Source organism: Chiloscyllium punctatum, chromosome 15 (assembly GCF_047496795.1).
Source record: "Chiloscyllium punctatum isolate Juve2018m chromosome 15, sChiPun1.3, whole genome shotgun sequence".
Taxonomy (NCBI): Eukaryota; Metazoa; Chordata; class Chondrichthyes; order Orectolobiformes; family Hemiscylliidae; genus Chiloscyllium; species Chiloscyllium punctatum.
The window spans coordinates 70,091,041-70,112,864 of NC_092753.1; the positions used below are offsets into that span (position 1 = coordinate 70,091,041).

The following is a 21,824-nucleotide window of genomic DNA, read 5'->3' on the forward strand; positions in this document are numbered from 1 at the left end:
GTAACCACAGTGGACTCAGTGACAAGAAAATGAAGAAGTATCTTTATGATGCTTGGTTTTCTGGAAGAATTGCTATGGACCTCAATTCAGAACCGAGGTTTTCAGGGAATTGACTTTGGAGGCTAACTGACAAGTTCTCTATTCCATCTTCAGTCAAATGAAGAGGCAGAAAAATCAATCAAGACTGCAAATTCATTGATGTCTAAGAATCCAGGTTGATAATTAGTTCTGTTTAGTTTCAGAGCAACACTATTGAATAATGGTGAAGAAAGCTGCAGCACAGAAGGATTCAGTGGATAATAGGGAAGGCAAATTTAATGTTGGCCTTTATTTCAAAGGTGTATAAAAGTAGGGAGGTGTTACTAAAACCATGCAAAGTGCTACTCAGACCACAGCTGGAGTACTATACATAATATTTGAGCCCATTATCTGGGGAAAGTTATCCTGGCATTGGAGACAGTCCAAAGACAACTCACTAGGCTTATATCAGGCATGGAGGGACTATCTTTGAGGAACATTTGAATAGTTGGAATTTAGAAGAATGAGAAATGACCTTATTGGAACATTTAAGGTTCTTAAGGGACTTGGTAGTTTAGATGCAGAAAGATTGTTTCACCTTGTGGGAAGGTTTAATGTCAGAGGGCATAATGTCAGAATAAGGGGTTGCACATGTAAGTCAGAAATGAAAAGGAATTTTTTCGCTGAGGTCTGTGAGACTTTGGGATTCTTTACCAGAGGGCTGTTGAGGCTGGTTTGTTAATTTTATTCAAGGCTGGGAGAGACAGATTTTTAATCAGGAAGGGAATTAGAGTTATGAAAAAAAGGCAGAAAAGTATTGAAGATTGTGAGATCATCCATGATCTAATTGAATAGCAAAGCAGATTTGATGGGTTGAGGTCTACTTCTGTTCCAATGTCATGTTATGGTCTTAGTGGGTACTCACCAATGGAATTGTTAATGGGGAAGGATTATAATACATGTTCCCAATTTTATAGCACAAAATCAAACCAAAAATAATCTCTCAAAACTGAGAAAATAAAATAACCATGAAAAAGCCACAACATAAAATAAAATAAAACAGTACAGCTCAAGAGACAGATCAAAATCTCTAGGTAAAAACGAGGTCTGCAGATGCTGGAAACCAGAGTCCAGATTAGAGTGGTGCTGGAAAAGCACAGCAGGTCAGGCAGCATCCGAGGAGCAGGAAAATCGACGTTTCAGGCTCCCTCCCTTCCTGGCACCGCAGGAATTGTAAAACCTGCGCCCACACCTCCTCCCTCACCTCCATCCAAGGCCCCAAAGGAGCCTTCCACATCCATCAAAGTTTTACCTGCACATCCACCAATGTCATTTATTGTATCCGTTACTCCCGATGTGGTCTTCTTCACATTGGGGAGACTGGACACCTCCTAGCAGAGTGCTTTAGGGAAAATCTCTGGGACACCCGCACCAATCAACCGCACTGCCCTGTGGCCCAACATTTCAACTCCCCCTCCCACTCTGCTGAGGACATGCAGGTCTTGGGCCTCCTTCACTGCCGCTCGCTCACCACCCACACCTGGAGGAAGAACGCCTCATCTTCCGCCTTGGAACACTTCAACCCTATGGCATCAATGTAGATTTCACCAGTTTCCTCATTTCCCCTTCCTCCACTTCACCCTAGCACCAACATTCCAGCTCAGCACTGTCCCCATGATCTGTCCTACCTGCCTATCTTCCTTTCCACCAATCCACTCCACCCTCCTCTCTGACCTATCACCTTCATCCCCACCCCCATTCACCTATTGTACTCTATGCTACTTTCTCCCCACCCCCACCCCCCTCTCATTTATCTCTCCACTCTGCAGGCACCCTGCCTTTATTCCTGATGAAAGGCTTTTGCCCAAAATGTCGATTTTCCAGCTCCTCGGATGCTGCCTGACCTGCTGTGCTTTTCCAGCACCACTCTAATCCAGATCAAAATCTCTGCACACCTTAAACGCAGTGTGGAACCTTCATTTAAGGGACAGAAAATCAGAGAAATGGATCAATCAAGAACTCATATTGATCTTGCTTGACCCAAGAAGTGAGATGAAATATGATTATCGCAGAACATGGGACAGACTTATCTATACTGCATCACAGTGCACAGTGTCATGCAACAGTCCAAGACACTGTACGCCAGTACTGAATTCAAAGAAATATAGATTGCGATATCCAGTCAGAACTCCAAATTGTCTCAATCTGTGAGATTTGGACTTTGAGTAGGTTGGGGGGTGGGGGTGGGAAGGGACATAGAGATAATGGTAATAAGGGGCTATTAATATTGACATTCAAGATTACAAAAACTATATTTTACGTGAAATAAACTAGGTTAATGTAGACCAAGTACAGAGAAGCTTGTGGGTAGATGTGGTATAATGAGATTGATGTAAATCATGATGGTTTAACTGATCACATTAGCTGACAGACAGTAATAAGAAAGTAGACACCAGTTTAAATTGAGAATGTGAGGACAGAGATCTGAGATGCTACGTTAGAGACTTGTATTTAATAACCTATGCTATACATATGTAAACAAAGAATTTATAGTATGTAGGGAACTGAAGAGATAGAGATAATGAGCAAGCAGCCTCGGAGACTGTACATGTGGATACAGATACTCACAATCTAAGATATTCCAGAGCAGTATCTCAATAGTAACAGTGCTGGCTTATAGCACAAGATAGAGCAGGTAACCAGAGGATGTGGATGTATCCAGTGTTTTGTGGTGCTCTGGATTGCACTGTCTGAAGAAGTGATAGAAGCAGGTTCCATAGTAATTTTCCATAGTGAAATAGTCAGTTGCTTGAATTAGAAAAAACGTCTACCAACTGCAGGGAAAGAATGGGGACCAATTAAATAACAGATGTATGTCTTGTTCTCCGAATCTATGATCTATCATATAGTTAATGTTAAGCCTTCATGTTGCATTCCAATTCTTCTTAGAAAAACATTGGTATTTTTGTCTTTACCTTTGTATTTATCTCGACCAATTATAGTACTGTCTGGTAGTATGAAGATGCATATTTTGTTTTAATGTATTCTTGGGATGCAAACAGCCACAGCCAACATTTATTATCCATCTCTATGTGCCCTTTGAACAGTTGGAAACCAACTACTAAAAGGAACTGAGACATAGAGCTGGGAATGTTTAAATAAAGACAATCAATGTTCAAATAGCTAATAGCATGCCTTGTATTTCAGAGCCAGATGCTGGTGAAGCTTCTGTCGATAGCACAATAATCAGGGCGGAAGAAAGTGAGATCACTGTAAGTCCATTTCTGTAGATGTATGTTTTTATTTCTATTACAAATCAAAATGATGCCTTTGGTTACTGTTAGAATTCAATTTAAGGAAGAACAAACAAATCATTGACAAATGAGAGTCAAGGTGATTAACTTGTGTGTTTTGCTGGTGTATCTTTTCTCATTCTTCAAATAATAGAATGTATTTGATAATGGCTTGCAGATTTAAAATTCTACATAAATTAAAATATATGAAGATAAGTGTCAGCACAGTTCTTCAGACTGCTCATATTCCTATTAAAATGGATTTCTCAATGAACTCACTGACAGTCTACAGTTGACCTAGAGAATTCACAAATATCAAGGAATAAATTACTTGTGCATTTTCCTTTTACCTTCTAATGGAACTTTCTGCTGGTGTTTTAAGAGGATTGACTTAAGTTGTTTAGACCACCCAATCAACAGACACAAGTTGAGTAGGATGACCTGGTTCTGTGCTGTATGTAAATATGTTCTGAGATTTGGACAGTAATGAAACCAATTGACTTATTGCTTGATTTAAGAGCCAAATGTAAAATTATTTGAATCTTCAGGGCATTCTTTCAGCAAAGAATCATTATTGAATTAACACATGAGGCCTTACAGTAAATTAGAATGAATAATGATACAGCAGTAAATTAGAATGAATAATGATACAGCAGTTTATAATTTTGGAAGGAGGACCTCAATAATTCTGTTGACTCACCTTTTGTGAATTAGCACTCAGCAACCATAGAAGGAACATCTGTTATTGTGCATTGTGAAGGGACAGGGGATAAGTTAGAGCCTTGTGGATAATAACTCTGCACTTGTCTTCTTTTAAAATTAAAGAGTTATATTAGCATTGAGAAACAGAAATAAAGTGCCAAGTCCTCTGATGGGTGTAACTGCCTTTATGTCATTCCTCCTTCATATTTCCTATGGGGGAGCATCTCAAATGTGTTCCATAGGCAAATGCTCATGCTTTACAAGCCTTACCTGCCACCTGCATACGATCTAGGAGTTGATCAGAAACCTGATCACTATACTTTCTGGGTATATAGCATATCCTAACAGAGCTTGCAGTAGACCATGGTTTGGACTTTGGCTGATGAGTGACAAGTAACATTTGTAGAATACAAGTACCAGGCAATAACAAGAGGAAACCTACGCAGATCCCTTTCCCCACCCACCACTTTGACATTATTTCACCATATTACTATAGCTGAATCCCCAATCATCAACATCTAGGGTTTAACATTAACCAAAAACTCAATGGACCAGCCACATAAGTAGTCTCATTATGAGAATAGTTTAGAGACTGGGAATTGTGTAGCAAGTGACTCACCTCTTTTTTAATTCATTTGTGGGACATGTATGTCACTGGGTGGGTCGGCATTTATTGCCCATCCCTAGTTACCTTTGAGAAGGTGGTGCTGAGCTGCCTTCTTGAACCTCTGTGGTCCACGTACTGTAGGTAGATCCACAATGCCCACAGTCTCACACAATTAAAATGCATGCCTCAGAAGCACAAACACATCAAAACTAAAGGTGAGGAATGCAGTATAATTTTGATCAAACCTTTTTGAAAACTTGCATTGACCAGGAATCCTGACTACAGAATTGTAAGCAAGATCATAAATCAGGAAAAAATTAAGATTTAGTTGTTAAAATTTGGAGATGGAATAAAGAGCAACAATATCTGGAATTTGAGTATTGATGAAAAAAGATACATAGGCTGCTATGTATCATTGTTAATAGTAGGCAATGTGATGTCCGTGTGTTCATTTGAACATTGCTAGCCAATCACCAATATGCCAATTAAGGAAGTCAGAAGCATTTGCAGTGCATCACTATTTCATGGCGACCTAGACTGTATTCAGTGAACCTCTGAGCTCAGCAACTCGGAGTTAAATCCAGTTTTAACAACACCTGGAAGCCCAAAAGCATGGTGATACAATGGGATCTTTGACAGACTCCTCATTTGCAAATTCCTTTGTCAGATTTCAGGAAAAATATGTCTTCAGTTAAATGATACCTCATCACACCTACCTCTGTATATTTCTGACATGCTTGTGATATGTTTCCGATGTTTGAAGATGCAGCCGCATGTAAAAATTTCCTTGCGTGTTTCAGTGGGCTCCATCCTGCTCTCAAATTCACCTTTGAAATCAGACAGTGAAATAAACTCCATTTCATTGATGTCCTAGTTGAGAAATTGGCCAGGGACTACATATTGGGATTCCTACTTTTTCGACACTAGAAAGGCCACTTGCAGCTGGAATTTGGACTTCAGTATTTAAAAGGAGTACCAAAACACCCAAACCACTATTTAATGCTTTATCTTCATATTTATGAACGGTACAATGTCTGAATATATTTTTAAACTATAGGCAGCATTCGTTTATCTAATTCAGATTTTTGAATATTATTTATTACTGGATATTCATGACAAAGGTTGATACTATATTTGAGACTTGACAGTTGAGGCACTTCAATTGACATGGTAATTTTATTGAACAATAATGGTAAATGGAATTGGAACCATAAGTCGGCACTGCCTACCTGGCTGACATTCCAAATCTTTAGATTCTCTTTTGTTTCAAATTGGTTTTGCATCTATACACTATTGTATAGCAATAAGCATAATTTATTTTGGTTGAGAGATAAAAGACATAAGCAACTGTAAACAATAAAGATAGGAAGTTGCTGTATGATAGGAATGGGAGTTGGAAATTACAATATTGGGGCTCTTGCCATCAGTTGAGTATCAATGGAATGCATGTTGTGGGCTTGTTTTAAAAAGTATATAGTGGTTATTTTGCATTGGCTGAATAGGGCAATTTTTCAAAAAAAATTGTCTGAGTTAAAATTTCAAATTAAATGAGTTTAGCAACTTAGTGAGAACAATAATTAAATATTCCATTTGAGTCATTATTGGTTATATTAGTAGTTGCTTGGCATACAGAACTTGAGTATTGATGAAAAAGACATGTTTTGTCAAAGCTTTTGTCTTGCACTCATCAGAGCATTTGCAAGAAATATCAGTGAATGGGGGAGCAGCCCTTTCTAAAATGAATAATAAACACGGTGGCACAGTGCTTAGCACTGCTACCTCACAGTTCAAGAGACCCAAGAGTCAGGTGACTGACTGTGTGGAGTTTGCACATTCTCCCCGTGTCTGCGTGGGTTTCCTCCGGGTGCTCCGGTTTCCTCCCACGGTCCAAAAATATGCAGGTTAGGTGAATTGGCTATGCTAAATTGCCCGTAATGTCAGGTGAAGGGGTAAATGTAGGGGAATGGGTCTGGGTGGGTTGCGCTTCGGCGAGTTGGTGTGGGCTTGTTGGGCTGAAGAACCTGTTTCCACACTGTAAGTAATCTAATCACTAGCAAATGGACTCTGGTAGAGGATTTGCCATCAAGAGTGCACCAATTAGTTGCGGACTGACTGTTAGTTGCTACGCTTGTTTAAATTGACACAGGCAGGTTGACTCTGATCGAGGCAATGATCCGAGCAATGAAGCAGAGAATGCCTGTCACCCATTTTGCTAAGTTGAGAGCAATGAAGTATGTATCTCTTCTTTATGCCTTCACAGAATAGAGCCCTGTGTATTCATAAACGTAGTTACAATAAAAGCAGGCGTGTACACAGCGCACCTGATTGATAACTTTAAATTGGTTGTTAACACCTCTGGGTTATTTAACAACTGTATTAATTTTTAATGTCACACACTATGTTTTGGATTGTGTAAGCACATGCTGGTTAGTTATGCTCAGTAGCTTACCTGTCATGCACAGCTGAAGGGGCATACTATTGATACAATCTTATAAGCCTTTGGGATATACAGCCTACATCGTCTCATGCTGTTCTGAAATTCTCATACCACATTACCCATTTGTGATAGACAGAAAGTGTTTCTGAGTAAATGGTTCAGGTCCTCTACATGCGTTTGCCAATAAGGCCAAATTTATATCGCTGACAGCCAATTTAAGATCACCAGTCAGGCTTGCAATGTGGTGCACCTTCATGTGCTGCAAACTACATTTATCAATAGGAAAAGCTCTGTTCTTGGCAGACAAGAAAACATTTCAACTAAACTAACCAGGCAACAGTTATTCTCTGATTCATTCATCAGGACAATGCTTTGACCAAATAGTGTCAAATCATTTGAGTAGGATGGGCAGTTACCTGTCAGTCATTATTTAACTAGTGCACTCTTCATTACAATGCTTCTACTAATCACAGTCCATTCCTGTCCAGACAGCATACTCTTCTCATTCAATATAAGCATTGTTCCCCTTTACTTTGGTATTATAAATCTTCCAATGAATGCAAGTCACAAAGCTTAAAGACATCTTTTTTTCAGCAATACGTTAACTATATTGTCATATGTTGACAAGAACAAGAAGTATTTACTATTAATTCAGATGTTGACACTTCTTAGTATTAATAAAAATATTAAAAGGCAAATTTGTGCTTTGCGGTCAGTACTCAGTGGGAAATGGCTTAAGTTTGCTTTAAAGATATTTCATATCCATATCCTAAGACCTTTCAGAGAGAGACTTTCATTCCTTAATCTTGTCTTGGACTAACTCCAATTTCCAAAGAGCAAAATACAGTGCACTAACTGTCTCCATTATCCAGTTCCCTCTAGAGTATAATGTCATTCTGCTTGCCCTACTGTAGAAATGTTTGGATCCCATTTTCCTCCATTACAATACTCCTTTTGTGATGTTATTACTATTGGCAATTAATTGACAAATGGAATGAGTTGAGCTAAATTGGGCCAGGTCAAAATGAATTGCCTTTGACCATTTTAGTAATTTATTCCTGATTCCTCACAGGCCCCCAGTGATATTGAACAAGTTACAAAGAAGCTACCAAATCAAGTATTGGAATTTATCGTTCAGCTTGTCGGAGAGAATTACACTAAAGCACTCTCTGACCCAGCTACAATGGATTATCAGAAATTAGCTGATGATGTCAATACCAAGGTAAGATTGTGGCCTCATTTCAAGTTTTTTTTTGAGAAGAAAGGCACTTTGTGATCCGATTTTAAGAAAGCTTTGAATACATGAGTCATGTACAAGCAAATACAATTATAGGTACTAGAATGAATGAGCTGAAGTTTGATATGATCAATAAGAGAAATCATTGGTAATTGTTAAATATCTACTTGAGAGAAAATAAATGCAATAGCTGTATAGAAACAGTGATTAAATTTGCATATCTCTGTGGCATTGCTGATTGTAGGTAGGCCAAAGTGTTTTAAAGTAATAATATGTTAAACCTTTACATACCAAACATTCTGTGTAACTTGGTGTTTGGCGTAGTTGCTGTGTTACTCTGGCTTAATTAAAGTGATAGTTCTTGGGCAGATTATTGTGATATTTAGAGGTCAGCATTATTGCCTTTATTTGCCTTTCATAAACTTGCTGCTGAAATAATTTCAAGGTTATCTTCCATTGGTGAGAAAATTCCCTGTTGATTTGAAAATGATTGCCTTCTTATGTATAATATGTACTTTGTATTGTATCAGTAGTGGAATTACTTGGGAATAAATGAACAGTTCATATTTGAGTAGTGTGCTTTTAAACTGTAAGTCTTTGAGTCCACACTAAAATAAGACTGCCGAGGGATTTTTGCTGCGTATATTGTGTTCCGTTTGTTGACCGCAATTGAGCCCCTTTGGCTCAGAAATAACATAAACAGGAATTCAGGAACAAGTTTACAAAAAAGACATGAAAGTTGCAGTGGATGTTTCTGAGATGTTTCTTCCAGTTTGATATATAGTTTCACAATCACTCCTGGGCCCACCTTGCTCATACTTCCAGGAGAAGCATCAGCACAGGTATTCTTTCCCAGGGGTTCATTAATTAATAGTGTGCATGACCAGCACCAAGAAATACACAGATAATGTTCCAGCAACCTAGTGACTGCAAAAGCAGCCAGGAATGTGAAGCTTGTGGCCAATGCATTTTAAAGAATATACTTTCTTAGGTAGAAGCTTTTGGATTCACAATGGAAAGAAAATGCTGAGCGCTTAATGCTTCACCCCATGTGATTAGTTCAATGGATTCACAGCACTACAAAGATTATCAAACAACTTTATCGACATCTGCAGTGAACCTTCCACTGACAGGGTACTATAATGCTGATCATGATGCTTAGGCAACCTTGGGCTTCAATATGGAACCTTCTCTTTTGGTTTTCATATACTTGAAGATCACACTTAAAGGATAGTAAGTCCGGTCCATACAAATTACACTGGTGCCATTGAATTGCTGTTACATAGATCAAAAGACAAAATGTTTGTCTTGGGTGGAAAAGTTTGGTTCCTCCCATTATTAGTGATCCTGAGAGCGACTGGTAGCTCTGTGTGAGGAGTAGAGTTTGTTTGGAGGTCAACTATAACATACAGCACAAAATTTGGAACAGTCTGTCTGTGAACTGCAGGCTTTGGTGACACGGTTCCCTGCCAATTCCAGGTAAGTGTGTTTCTGTCAATAAATATGAGTTTGAAAGTAAATTTAGGTTTCGTTATTTTGCTAGTGTGATAGGCAATTGGCTAGTGGTATTATCGATTGATTGTTAATCCAGAGACAAGATTAGAGTGGTGCTGGAAAAGCACAGCAGGTCAGGAAACATCCAAGGAGCAGGAAAATCGACATTTCGGGCAGGAACCCTTCAGCAGGGGTAATATTTAGGAACCAAGGTTTGAATCCTTTTACAACAGATAGTGAAATTTGAATTCAATAAAAATATTTGGAAGTGAGTTTAGTGATGACCATGAAAACAGTTGCCATTTGGAAAAACCCTTCAGGTTCATGAATGTCTGGCTTACATAAGACTTCAGATCCATAGTTGATTCTTAACTGCCTTTTGCGCAATAATTGTTGGCCTAACCAGCAATGCCCACATTCTGTGAATAGTTTTTTTTCAAAAGCTGACATTCTTTGTTTTTCCTTTTTCATCAGTTTAATATGCATCTAAAATGACTGTCCGTTTCAAAATTACTGAAAAATGCCGCTACTGAAACATTTGATATAAAAAAGCACAAGCTACTGTTTCAGAAAGCAGCTCCTGCAACACATTTCATACAGTTCCTATAGTGGAGAAAGAGGCCATTTGGCCCATCGAGTCTGCATTGGTTCCCTGGCTAACCCACCTAGCCTGCACACTGTAGGGAAATTTAACATGGCCAATCCACCTTACTGCACATCTTTGGACAATAGGATGAAACCACACTGATGGAAATCCATGCAGACATCTGGAGAATGTGCAAATATCACACAGATGGTTGCCTAAGGGTGGAATAAAACCCTGGTCCTGATGCTGTGAGGTAGCAGTGCTAGCCACTGTGTCACTATGCAAAAGATTTATCTATAATGTTATCTTTATGATTTTAAATCTTCACTGCCAGTCGGAAAGTATCTAATTTTGACCATCCATTTTGAATGTGGTCAAAATACATTATGGTTTTGAGTGGGGAAACACTTGACATTTTTTGTGCCTTAATTTTAAATCATTTAAAAGAATTGTATTGTTTAAATAAAGCCCTTGACTATTCTTTGATGCAGATTACAAGTGGAGATTGAGCTCTATTGCAACAATCTTGGGCACTTTATTGCATAGTAGTAATTCATATCAAGTATTGAAGTAGTAAATGCTAAAGTATATTTAATCATTGATGAAGCACCAAGGGAAAGCTAAAGGGTGAAACTATTTTAATTGGAATTAATTTTGCTTTATTTTCCGTTATCCTGGCCATGAACTCATGTCTTTCTCCAGCATTACTCTGATCAAGCTCATCTAGCCCATGAGACTTGCCTCCTGCTCCTTTGATTCTTCTTAGCTTCCCTTTCTGGCCCCATGTTTTTTGATGTTGTTCACAATTCCCTAATTTCTGATGCAGTGTCCCAGCCTCATCCCACTTCTTCAAATTTGCTTTAATCCCTTTCTCAAACAATCTGCACTTGACTCCTTCCCTGCTTCTACCTTCTTTTCCTATCTAATCACGTTTGATTGTTTTGTTGTCTCCCTAATCTGTGCCCACAATTTCACTTTTGAATTTCCTTCTGACTTTGCCACAGTATTGAATGGCTGTCGACAAAGTCACGAGTATTATGTTTTGTGGCTATCACTATGTCAAAATGTCCCCCCTTATCCTTGCTATAAATGAAGCTTTAAACACAAATGCTGCTTATGTTTGGGTTAGTCAAAATCTCATTCACACCTCACCCCTTTGATTCCTGTTCTACACTGACTTCTGATTCAACATGTCTTTTAAAATCTTGATTCATTTGTCGTCCATCCCTTTTTCTGTACCCTCTTCCAACCAACAACCCTTTGAGGTCTCTGCACTCCAACAATTCTGGTCTCTTGAAACTCTTAAAGTTTAAGTGTTTCAAAGTTTGTGGCTGTACTTTCAGCTGACTTAGCCGATACTAAGGAATTACCTCCCTAAACATTCCCACTTCCCATTTCTTTATTGTATTCTAAAACATTTCTTGAAACCTTCCTCTCTCACCAAACATTTATCCTGGGGCAGATTTCACGTTTTGCATTGGGACACTGGCAATTCTGGTGTCAACCTTTATTTTCAGAAACACTAACCTAATATGATTTTTTGCAGAGGTGAAAGAGTGGCCAAAAGGCCTCTCTCAGTCCAGTTAAGGATGGTGGACAGGGTTTGAAAGGCTGAAGGCTAATAGGATACCCCTCAGCACTGAGTGAGGAGGTGAGAAAGTGATAATGTCAGTGGGCCAGTAACCACGAGACACCAGTAGTGTGGGCACCACCATTACGCTGAATGAGAGAGACTTCAAATAGATTTAGTAACTCAAACCTGGGTGTCAATGAGATGCTATGTGCTATTATCAACAGCAGAGTTTTAATCAACCACAATTTCTAACTTCATAAGACTACAAGACCATAAAAAAATAGGCTGTTCAGCCCCTTGAGCCTGCTCTGTCATTCCATAGGATCATGGCTGAATCGACATTCCTCACATACACATTCTTGCATTTTACCATAACCCTTGGTACCCCTACTGATCAAAAATCTATCCACCTCAGCCTTAAACGTTCACAAGGACATTTGCTCCACAGCTTTCTGTGGCAAGGCATTCCAAAGAGACGCCACTCACTGAGAGCAGAAATTCTTCCTCAGCTTAATCTTAAATTGGCGCCCCTTTATTCTAATAACACCCCCTCTGGTCCAGGACTCTCATGAGGGGGAACACCCACTCAGCATTTACCCTCTGAAGCTCTTTAAGAATCCTATATGTTTCAATGAGATCACCTCTAATTCTTCCAAACTCCACTGAGTAAATCTGTTTAGCCTTTGCTCATAAGACAATGCCTCCAGACTAGATCATTCTAGAAACCTTCTCTGAACTGCCCTCAATGAAATAATATATTTTCCAAAACATTGTGTCAACAATTGCTGACAGTATTCCAGATGTGGTCTCACCAGCACTTGAACAGCTGCAGTAAGACTTCTGTACTCTTATACTCCAATCCCCTTGAACTAAGGACCAACATTCCATTAACCTTCCTGCTTACCTACTGCGCCCATGTGCTAGCTTTCTGTGTTTCATGCACGAGTACCTCCAAGTCCTTTTGTGTTGCAGCTTTCTGCAGTTTTTCTCCACTTAAACAATGTTCTGTTGTTCTGCTCTCCCTTCCAAGCTAGAGAGGCAAAGTAGCCATTTACAAAATTTTGAGACATACAGATTTAGCCAACCTTCCTTTGATCATTTTGTTTACTCCTAACTCTTTCTGACACCCTGGTTTCTATTTTAGATGAATCAGTTAAGGACACAGTGGAAAGGTCAATTGTTTATATAAGTGTTTCAAAACTATAAGGAGTTTTATTAGCAAGATGACTTTGTTTGCCTTCAGTAGGCTTCCCTGAATGTGGAGCATTAGCACAATCTTGACCAGTGTTGACTCCCATGACTGTTTTCATCTCCTTTCTTTCCATTTCAACTGTCAGCCAACATAAATACATTAGTGGCTTGAGAGCTTTGTCAGGAAAGATGATTTTGATTAGCTTTATTTTGTTTCTCCACATTGTAAAATAATTAGCTTGACCTCTGGCACAGATAAACATGTGAAACAATGCAGAATTGTTAAAAATAGATAATCATGTTATGGGCATGTTTGCTGAGCTGGGAAGTTGACTTGCAGATGTTTTGTCTCCTGTCTAGGTGACATCTTCAGTGCTTTGGAGCCTCCTGTGAAGCGCTGTACTGTGTATTCTGGAATTTCTTTGGTTCCATTCCTGCTACTTCCGGTTGCTGGTTCCTGTTGCTCGATGTAGTGACCAGTGTATTGGGTCCAGGTCTATGAGTTTGTTGATGGAGTGCGTGGATGAATGCCATGCCTCTAGAAATTCTCTGGCTGTCCTCAGTTTGGCTTGTCCTTTGATCCTTATATTGTCCCTGTCAAGTGTGTGTGGCTACGAGGGACAGTCGGTTGTGGCATTTAGTGGCTACTTGGTGTTCGTGGATGCAGATTGCTAATTGTCTGCCATTTGTCCTATAGAGTGTTGCGTGCAGTCTTTGCGTGGAATCTTGGAATCTGGCTGTCGGAGGACAACCAAAGAATTTCTAGAAGCATGGCACTCATCCAAGAACACCATCAACAAACACATAGACCTAGACTCAATATACTGTCCACTACTGGAACAGGCAACTGGAACCAGCAGGAACGGAACCAATAAATTCCAGAAGACACAATACAGCAGCACTTCACAGGAGGATCCGAAGCACTGAAGATGTCACCTAGACAGGGAATGAAACGTCTGCAAATCAATTTCCCAGCTCGGCGAACATACCCACAACTACAACAACTGGCATCCAAGCTACAAATCATTATGCAAACCTTGAATCATACTATCTATTTAGAATCAGTGAAAAAAGGCTTTGATGATGATAGAATCACAAGGTAGGCAGGAATCCTGTCACTGCTGCCAAAAGCAGCAATGTAACATTACAAATCTGCTTTGGGAGATGTGGCTGCAATTGGCTGGTTGGAGCTAATTAAGTGACTGCCATGCTTATTTAGGACAGCAGCTCGTTGATAAGTCCAGTCAGAAAGTCTTTAGTAATGGCACATGCTGAAGCTCCACTTAAATGATGAGGGTACATTAATACCTAAATTCCCTCAAAATCAGTAAAGTGAGGTCAAAAATTGCTGTGTCTAGTCTTGGAATGTGTCTTTATTAAATGTACTCCTGGGTAGGATCTCTCAGTTTTAATCTGTTACTACATTGTACTGCTAGCCCTAGCACTGGAGCTATTGGAGCCAGGGATTCAGCGCAGACAGCTAGGATTTGAAAGCACCAAAGAGGGGAAAGAGATGGACTTGTATCATTTTTATTTAGCAGTGTTGTGTGAAACTCTTTCTTCACTTGCCTTCTACTAAACTTCTTCAAAGCTCTGGACCAATGTGTTATTGTTGGTTAATGGCCCTTCTCATTAGGTTGTAGGTTCATTGTCAGTGCATCTGTGTACATGTGTTTATCTATGCCCATGTGTGTTTACCATTTTTCCTCCATCTGTGCTATAGAACAGCAGCTGCCTATTCCCAGTATAAGATCGCTGACAACACAATAGTGGCCTGCTGTGGAAGCAGGCCGGCTATATATAGAATCCTGGAAAATTTGTAAATTGTACAAATTTGTGCATTTTCTGCTTCGGTAATATCACCTCGTGCTGGATTAGTCATTAAATCTGTACAGGTAGTAATATAAATAAACATAGAAATGTGCATTCAGTTTTCATCATCAGTTGCTTGTAATGGAACCTTTCTTTCAAAAGCTTACTTTATTAACAAAGCTTGTAACATTAGGAAGAGTCATATTTGAATTGTATTGTAGAGCAGTACATATGTATTTGTTTAAATACAGTACAAGGCATAACTTACAATGAAGATTGCATCTGCACTGACATTTTCTGTGGTGACCAACCTGAAAAATTTTACACTGGTTCAGCCCTTCTGTGTAAAATGGTCAAAGGCTGTTCTTTAAACCTCATTACATCCCAGTATGTAGCCCCGAATGCTCCAATACTTGGCAGCTCTTCTGCACTGGATGAATGTCAGATTTCAGGTCGACCATCTTTCATTATGTGGATCCTCTTCCAGCAGCAGCTGAGGTTTCTCTCAAAACCTGTCTTGGAAAAAGTCAATAGAGACTTTTCTTACAACTGGGTTGTCCAGGACTAATCCCAGACAAAAATCAGATGTTCCTGGCAATGTGCACGTTCCAGAAGGAGGTTGGGCTTGTTCAAAACTTCTGATGATGAGAAAATCTGCTAAATGGCTTTGACAGTCTGTTCAGGGAAATATCCGACTGGATTCACCATCTCTCTTCTCCATAGGTTTCCAGGACCATGCAGGCAGATCTCAACCTCAATTTTTTTGGTCAAAGATATTTTTGATTAGATTCCCTGCAGTGTGGAAACAGGCCTTTTTGACCCAACTAGTCCACACCGACCCTTCAAAGAGTAACCCACACAGACCCATTCTCATAATGCACCTAACTCCACGGGCACTTTTAGCATAACCAATTCTCCTAACCTGCACATCTTTGGACTGTGGGAGGAAACTGGAGCACCCAGAGGAAACTCATCAGATACGGGGAGATAGGATAAATAAACAACGTATTTTTCCTGGGGTGGGGAATCCAGAACTAGAGGGCATAGGTTTAGGGTGAGAGGGGAAAGATATAAAAAGGACCCAACGGGCAAGTTTTTCACACAGAGGGTGGTACGAGTACAGAATGAGCTGCCAGAGGAACTGATGGAGGCTGGTACAATTTCAGCATTTAAAAGGCATCTATCTGGAGGGGTATATGAATAGGAAGGGTTTTTGGGGATATGGCCATGTGCTGGCAAATGGAACTAGATTAGGTTATGTTATCTGTTGGCAGGGAAAGTTGGACCGAAGGGTCTGTTTCCGTGCTGTACATTTCTATGACTCTATGACTCTAAAGTAGGTGGGAGGAATGCAAATAGGTTTATGGGGAGAGCTATTAGGAAATGATTGAGATTGGGAAGAGCCACCAGGAGGGTGATGGGGATGTTTGGAGCCTCACTAACACACAAGCATGGTGCTTGGAAATTACTGTCTGAGGAGCCTTCACTGTCACCTTCCTTTGAACTGGAAATTGTAACTGTCCAATGGGAAAGAAAATGGCCTCAACTACATCCAGAGTGGATGGAGTAAGTGCCTTGAGCTGCAAAACCTTAGGCACTTCAAAGGGCAGCAACACTACCTGCTGATCCGTTCATTGAAAAGGACACTTAGCAGCTGGCTCCCAATCCCTGGTAACCCTTTGCCATAGCATCTTATACTATGTTGCACATCTCCCAAGGCCAAACATTGCTGACTATTTCATGCAAGACCAACACCTTTGGCCACTGAGGCCAGTGTTGCCAAAACAATACCTGGGCACGTGGCAAATGATGCTCAGTTCTAATTGCAAGGTTTGTGTTTCCAAAGTGTGCAGAAGCTCCTTAATTCAAGCATTGCTCCATAGAACAGCAAGCATATGAACTGATGTCTGACCTCACAGTGCAACAGTTACAGCAGGGACCATATTGAGACATTAGCAAACAGATCTGGTGACACTCTGAGCATGTTTTAACAGATGTTAGACTTTATTTGCAGTAGTATTTCAACCATGCCAACAATATTTTTCAAAAGGTGTTCTTTGCCCTTTGCCACACACTATGTCTCAGTACAGTCACAGCCTCTGCAGCTAGAGTGGAGGGAGCCTGCTCTATAGTTCTCATCCTTTATACCCATGTCACTCCCCTTCAACCCCCAAATTCCCAAGGCCTCATCCATGCCACCTAATGCTTTCTGCCCATCCCCATGGCACTTCCTATCCCCATGTCAACTTAATGCCTACTTCTACCTGCCAACCTCCCCACCTTCACCTACTATTTTATCAACCTTTTTAGCATCACAAGGAGGGAAAAAAAATGTTTGATTTCTATATTTAAGATTGCATTGTTTTGGGAAAAGTGCCCTTATTCGTAAGAAAATACTTTGATAATGTTAATATTTCATGATAACTTAAACAGTTCCAATGATGTATGCACCTTTTTACACATAATCTTCTTCAATGTTAACAATCCTAAAGAGCACTTAAAGGACTCTTCATCTATACACTTAAGGTCTCCTGGAACCATGTCCATAGGTATCCCTCAGCTCTTCAAAGGGGTGCCTTTGCTATCCCAAAGAAAGGCACTGAGAAGAGGGTCTTAACTTAGACCAGTCTCTACAGTCTGGAATTCCACATTCCAGGGATTCCACAATCCAATTTCAGTAGAGGTTGTGGATCATTTAAATGGCCAGCTGCTGACAGAAACTGCTCAAGTGTAATATACAGCTCCTTTCTAATCCCCCACTCTGTGTTAATGAAAAATGCCCAATTTAGGGGCGGAACTTAGAATTTCCAACATCTGCTGCTACTTTTGCCACAATGGAGAGTCTCAGCATTGAAGTAAGGACCTGGGTTGGCTCTGTATCTCAGAAGCACTTATACTTTAACCAAAATTCCAAACAGAATCCTCCTTTTTAATTTTAATTTCTTTTTCTGTTTTAGTTTCTTGATTGTTTTGATTTCCGAGAAGTGAATGGACAATGTGGGAGGAATTTTCCTTTCCTGGTGTGGTTAGAGTAATGCTGAGTAATGTGACAAAATAGGGTGAGAATGGAACAAAAATTTCCAAGATTTAGAAGAAGTTATAGACAGTATTTCACTCTTAAAACTGAAACTTCAGAGTCTCACCCTTGATTGGGTGACCAGTTTACCTCCACATGTTTACATATCACCAATACCCCAACTGACCCTATTAACAACCAACTTCCTGTTCTCCTGACCTCTGGTCAGAATCTATACAACTTAAAAACCTGACAGACTCTGTAAAACTGAATGGTTTCCTGGCACTGTAGCTTCCTGCCTGTGCTGGTCGTCATCCAATTATTTCTCCTAAATAGCATCCCTGCATGGTCCTTGGCCACCATTCCTCTTGACTCCACATCCACACAACTTGGCGTTGGCTCCAAGAGCAACTCTCACGTCACTTTTGGCTTTTAGTACTCTCCTTTGAAGCACAAAGCCACCTACAACTTGCATGCTTCTGCCAGGTCGCTTATCTGCAGTGACAGCCATGCAATTCCTGCATCTGCATGTCACTAACTTGTTTTCTTAGTGCTCACTGATGTTAGTGCTCAGGCATTTGACCTCTGTTGGTGATATTGCTTTCTTAGGGCATAGTTTCCTTAGTTATCGCTTGCTTTTGAGTGCAGGTAAAGAGGCAGGCAGCTTGTGATCGTGCATCGATTGAACAGTCAATGTACCAGTCAGACAGTGGGCGATGTGCCGCTGTGTGTATTGTGTCAATATCAAAGCTGCACAATGTGCTGACAGCTTACGTAGCAAACACATTCATGTGCTGCAGGTAAATGGTGATGTATGAAAGTCAAAAGAAAAGAGTGCTTTGTGAGGTGAATGTGGACTACAGTCACTCAGGGGCACCACCACAGTCAGCTCAGGAGCTGTTTTAACTCCTGGCCAGGGGCTTGGCGATGGTCAATCCTGCAGATCAAATGTAAACGGTCCAAGGATTGCAGGTTAGTCAGTGGGATGCTGTTGAGTCATCAGTCCTGGGGTTGGGCCAGTTTCTCCTGCAATGAGACAAATGGAAGGACTAAGTCTAATGTAAGTAGATGCATGAGCATTTACTAGTTCTACATTAGCAGGGTAAAGGTGAGGTGTCCCCAAAGCATAAACAGAAACTACAGAGGACAGAAAGGGTTATTTGTTTGGGAAGATGAGGCGGCTGAGAGCCATTGAGCAGAAAAGCATTCAGGAGAGAGGGTTATAGTCCATCAGCCTTGATGAGATATTGGTTCACTGGCAGAGTTGGTGTCTATGTGGAGTTTGCACATTCTCCCCCTGTCTGTGGTTTCCTCCCACAATCCAAAGATGTGCAGGTTAGGTGAATTGGCCATGCTAAATTGCCCGTAGTGTTAGGTGCATTAGTCAGAGGGAAATGGGTCTGGGTGGGTTACCCTTTGGAGGGTCGGTGTGGACTGGTTGGGCCTGTTTCCACACTGTAGGGAATCTAATCTAATCAATACTGGCCCTGTGGTTGTTAAGTATCAGGAAGAAGTTGGTGGCATTTACGTTTGCAGAATGTTGAGGTTCATTGACGTTCTTGTGACACTGTGGGGTGATCCATGCTGTTACCTGAGTCCAGACTGGCTGTGTCCACTGGCCCATCCAGCACCACCTCCAGATCTGTTTGTGACGTGGGAGTGAGCTTCCCCTTCTCCTGGGTCATTTCTTTGCTGGTTAGGGTTGAGCAGCGCAGTGTGGGTTAACTTGTCTGGCTTTCATTGCAAGTGCTGTGCACTACTTGCATTGAGGTTCCCTAAGTAACATGCCCAACATCTTGGTTGCATAATTAATGAGGCACAATGCAGAAGACCATGTGCGAAAAATCAGGGTGGCGTGGATTCCAAGAAACCCGCTCGCCACCACATCTTAATTTCAAATGCGAAAGCCCAGCCCTGTGTATCTTAACTCCGAGAGACTCACTGTGATTCTGCTAATTCCCCAGTATAGCAATTACTTTCAGATTGCTCTCTGTGTAACTTTCATTGATGATCTATTCCACTTAAACACTGCCAGATCTGTCAAGGAAATTAATTCTTAATTCTGAACATGACCCCACTCACAATTCCTGCAGTCAGTCCATAACACCCCCAGCTCCTGAGGGTTTCTCTGCCCCAGCCCTGATCACCACTTGATTGTCTCTCTGCCTTCTCACAGATGAGGCAGACTTCTCAATACAGCTGAGATTTTGCAAAACAGAATAACTTTAGCCACTCAAATCAACACCATGGGGCATAGTGACACACATACACGATCTTCAGATAAAAATTCAAATTAATTATCTTTAATTTTAAAGTGTTCATTTGACCTGAAAAACATTTGGATGTTTTAAAACTATCCTTCCCACTAGCCTTCCAAATCCTTTATGAGGAGTTATATAAATAATTTAAACTCTTCTGTTATATGTTTTAACTTCATGCCCTTTTCTGATATGCTTTAAGGGCAGAATGTCTCTTCAAGTGAAATTTAGAGACAACATGATTAGCCTAGATCATAACTCTTAACACCATTCCAGCAACATCACACAGAACTTCCTCCCTTAAATCCAGAATTCCAGGCCACTCTGATAAGATAGACCAAATTTTTGTTCATTTATCCCATAATTTCTGGATTAAAAATAATCTTGTAATATATGCATTTGTAACACATGGTTGTGTGGTGATTTTTTTTCAACTTGTAAGTTGTCCTTAACTCAGTGATTTATAAATGTGCTAAAACTATTATCGCATCTCTTTTTTTAATATGATTTCAGATGGAGAATGTTTTTGGAAAGTTTCCAGGATATCAGACAATTAACATTTTGGAGTTCAGGTTTGGAGTTCTATCACTTGGATTTTATGTGTTGTATCTTAAATGCTCTACAAAACTAAGTGTAAAAATCTTACAAATAAGCATGCTATAGGAGTATTGTGATACACTTTGTAAGTGATGGGGCCTGAATTTTGTTGGGATGGGATGAGTGTTGAACGGTTGGGAGCGAAGTTGTGAAAATGGTGGTGAGCTGCGTTCTTAAACTACTGCTGTCTATGTGCTGTGGGTTGACCCACAATGTTGTTCGGGAGGGCAACTCCAGGATTTTGACCCAGCAGTAACGAAGGAACAGCAATATATTTCCAAGTCAGGGTGGTGAATGGCTTGGAGGAGAACTTGTGTCTGCTGCCCTTGTGTTTCAAGTTGGTAGCAGCCATGAGCTTGGAAGGTGTTGTCTCAGGACCTTTGTAATGCATCTTTGTAATAGTCCACACTGCTGCTACTGAATGTTGGCAGTGGAGGGAGTGAATGCCATTGCATCCACCAACATTTAGGCGTTTTGCTTTATCCTGGATGGTGTCAAGCTTTTTGAGTGTTGCTGGACCTGTACTCATTCAAGCAAGTGGGGAGTACTCCCCCCGATGCAATCTGTTATCCTGTGCTTTGACACAGGCTGCAGTGAGGACATCACTGACTTCACCCTTAGAGCTGACAACCATTCAAACTATTTGATGTGATGAGAATTTTCCGCTTCTGTTCTCATATCACTGTTTGTAAAAAACATAAGTTAAGCCTTGTTCAATCCAATGTAATTATGCTTGTAACTATGATCTGGGTAATAACTATTGCCGAATAACAGATCTAGTTGTGAAAACGTACTTGCGTTTTTGTGCAGAATTTCTAAATATTTTAGGAAGGAAATCTGCCATCTCATCTGGTCTATATATAACTCCAGATCTACAGAAACATGGTCGACACTTAACTGCCCTCTGAAATGTGCCAGCAACCACAAGTAGCATTTAGGGATGAACAACAAAATCTCGCCTCGCCCGTATCCCATGAAAGAATAGAAAAAAGTCTACTACATG

At 40.4% G+C, this 21,824-nt stretch overlaps 1 protein-coding gene across 2 annotated transcripts in view; it reads left to right on the forward strand.

Moving 5' to 3' along the window:
* LOC140486372 (interphotoreceptor matrix proteoglycan 2-like) overlaps positions 1 to 21,824 on the forward strand; it is an 85,408-nt gene that overhangs the window by 24,905 nt on the left and 38,679 nt on the right. For both annotated transcript variants that reach the window (XM_072585414.1, XM_072585415.1), the window contains exons 8-10: positions 3,226 to 3,290; positions 8,130 to 8,279; positions 20,738 to 20,796. In XM_072585414.1, the coding sequence (XP_072441515.1) occupies positions 3,226 to 3,290; positions 8,130 to 8,279; positions 20,738 to 20,796 (274 nt within the window). The remainder of the gene's footprint in view (positions 1 to 3,225; positions 3,291 to 8,129; positions 8,280 to 20,737; positions 20,797 to 21,824) is intronic.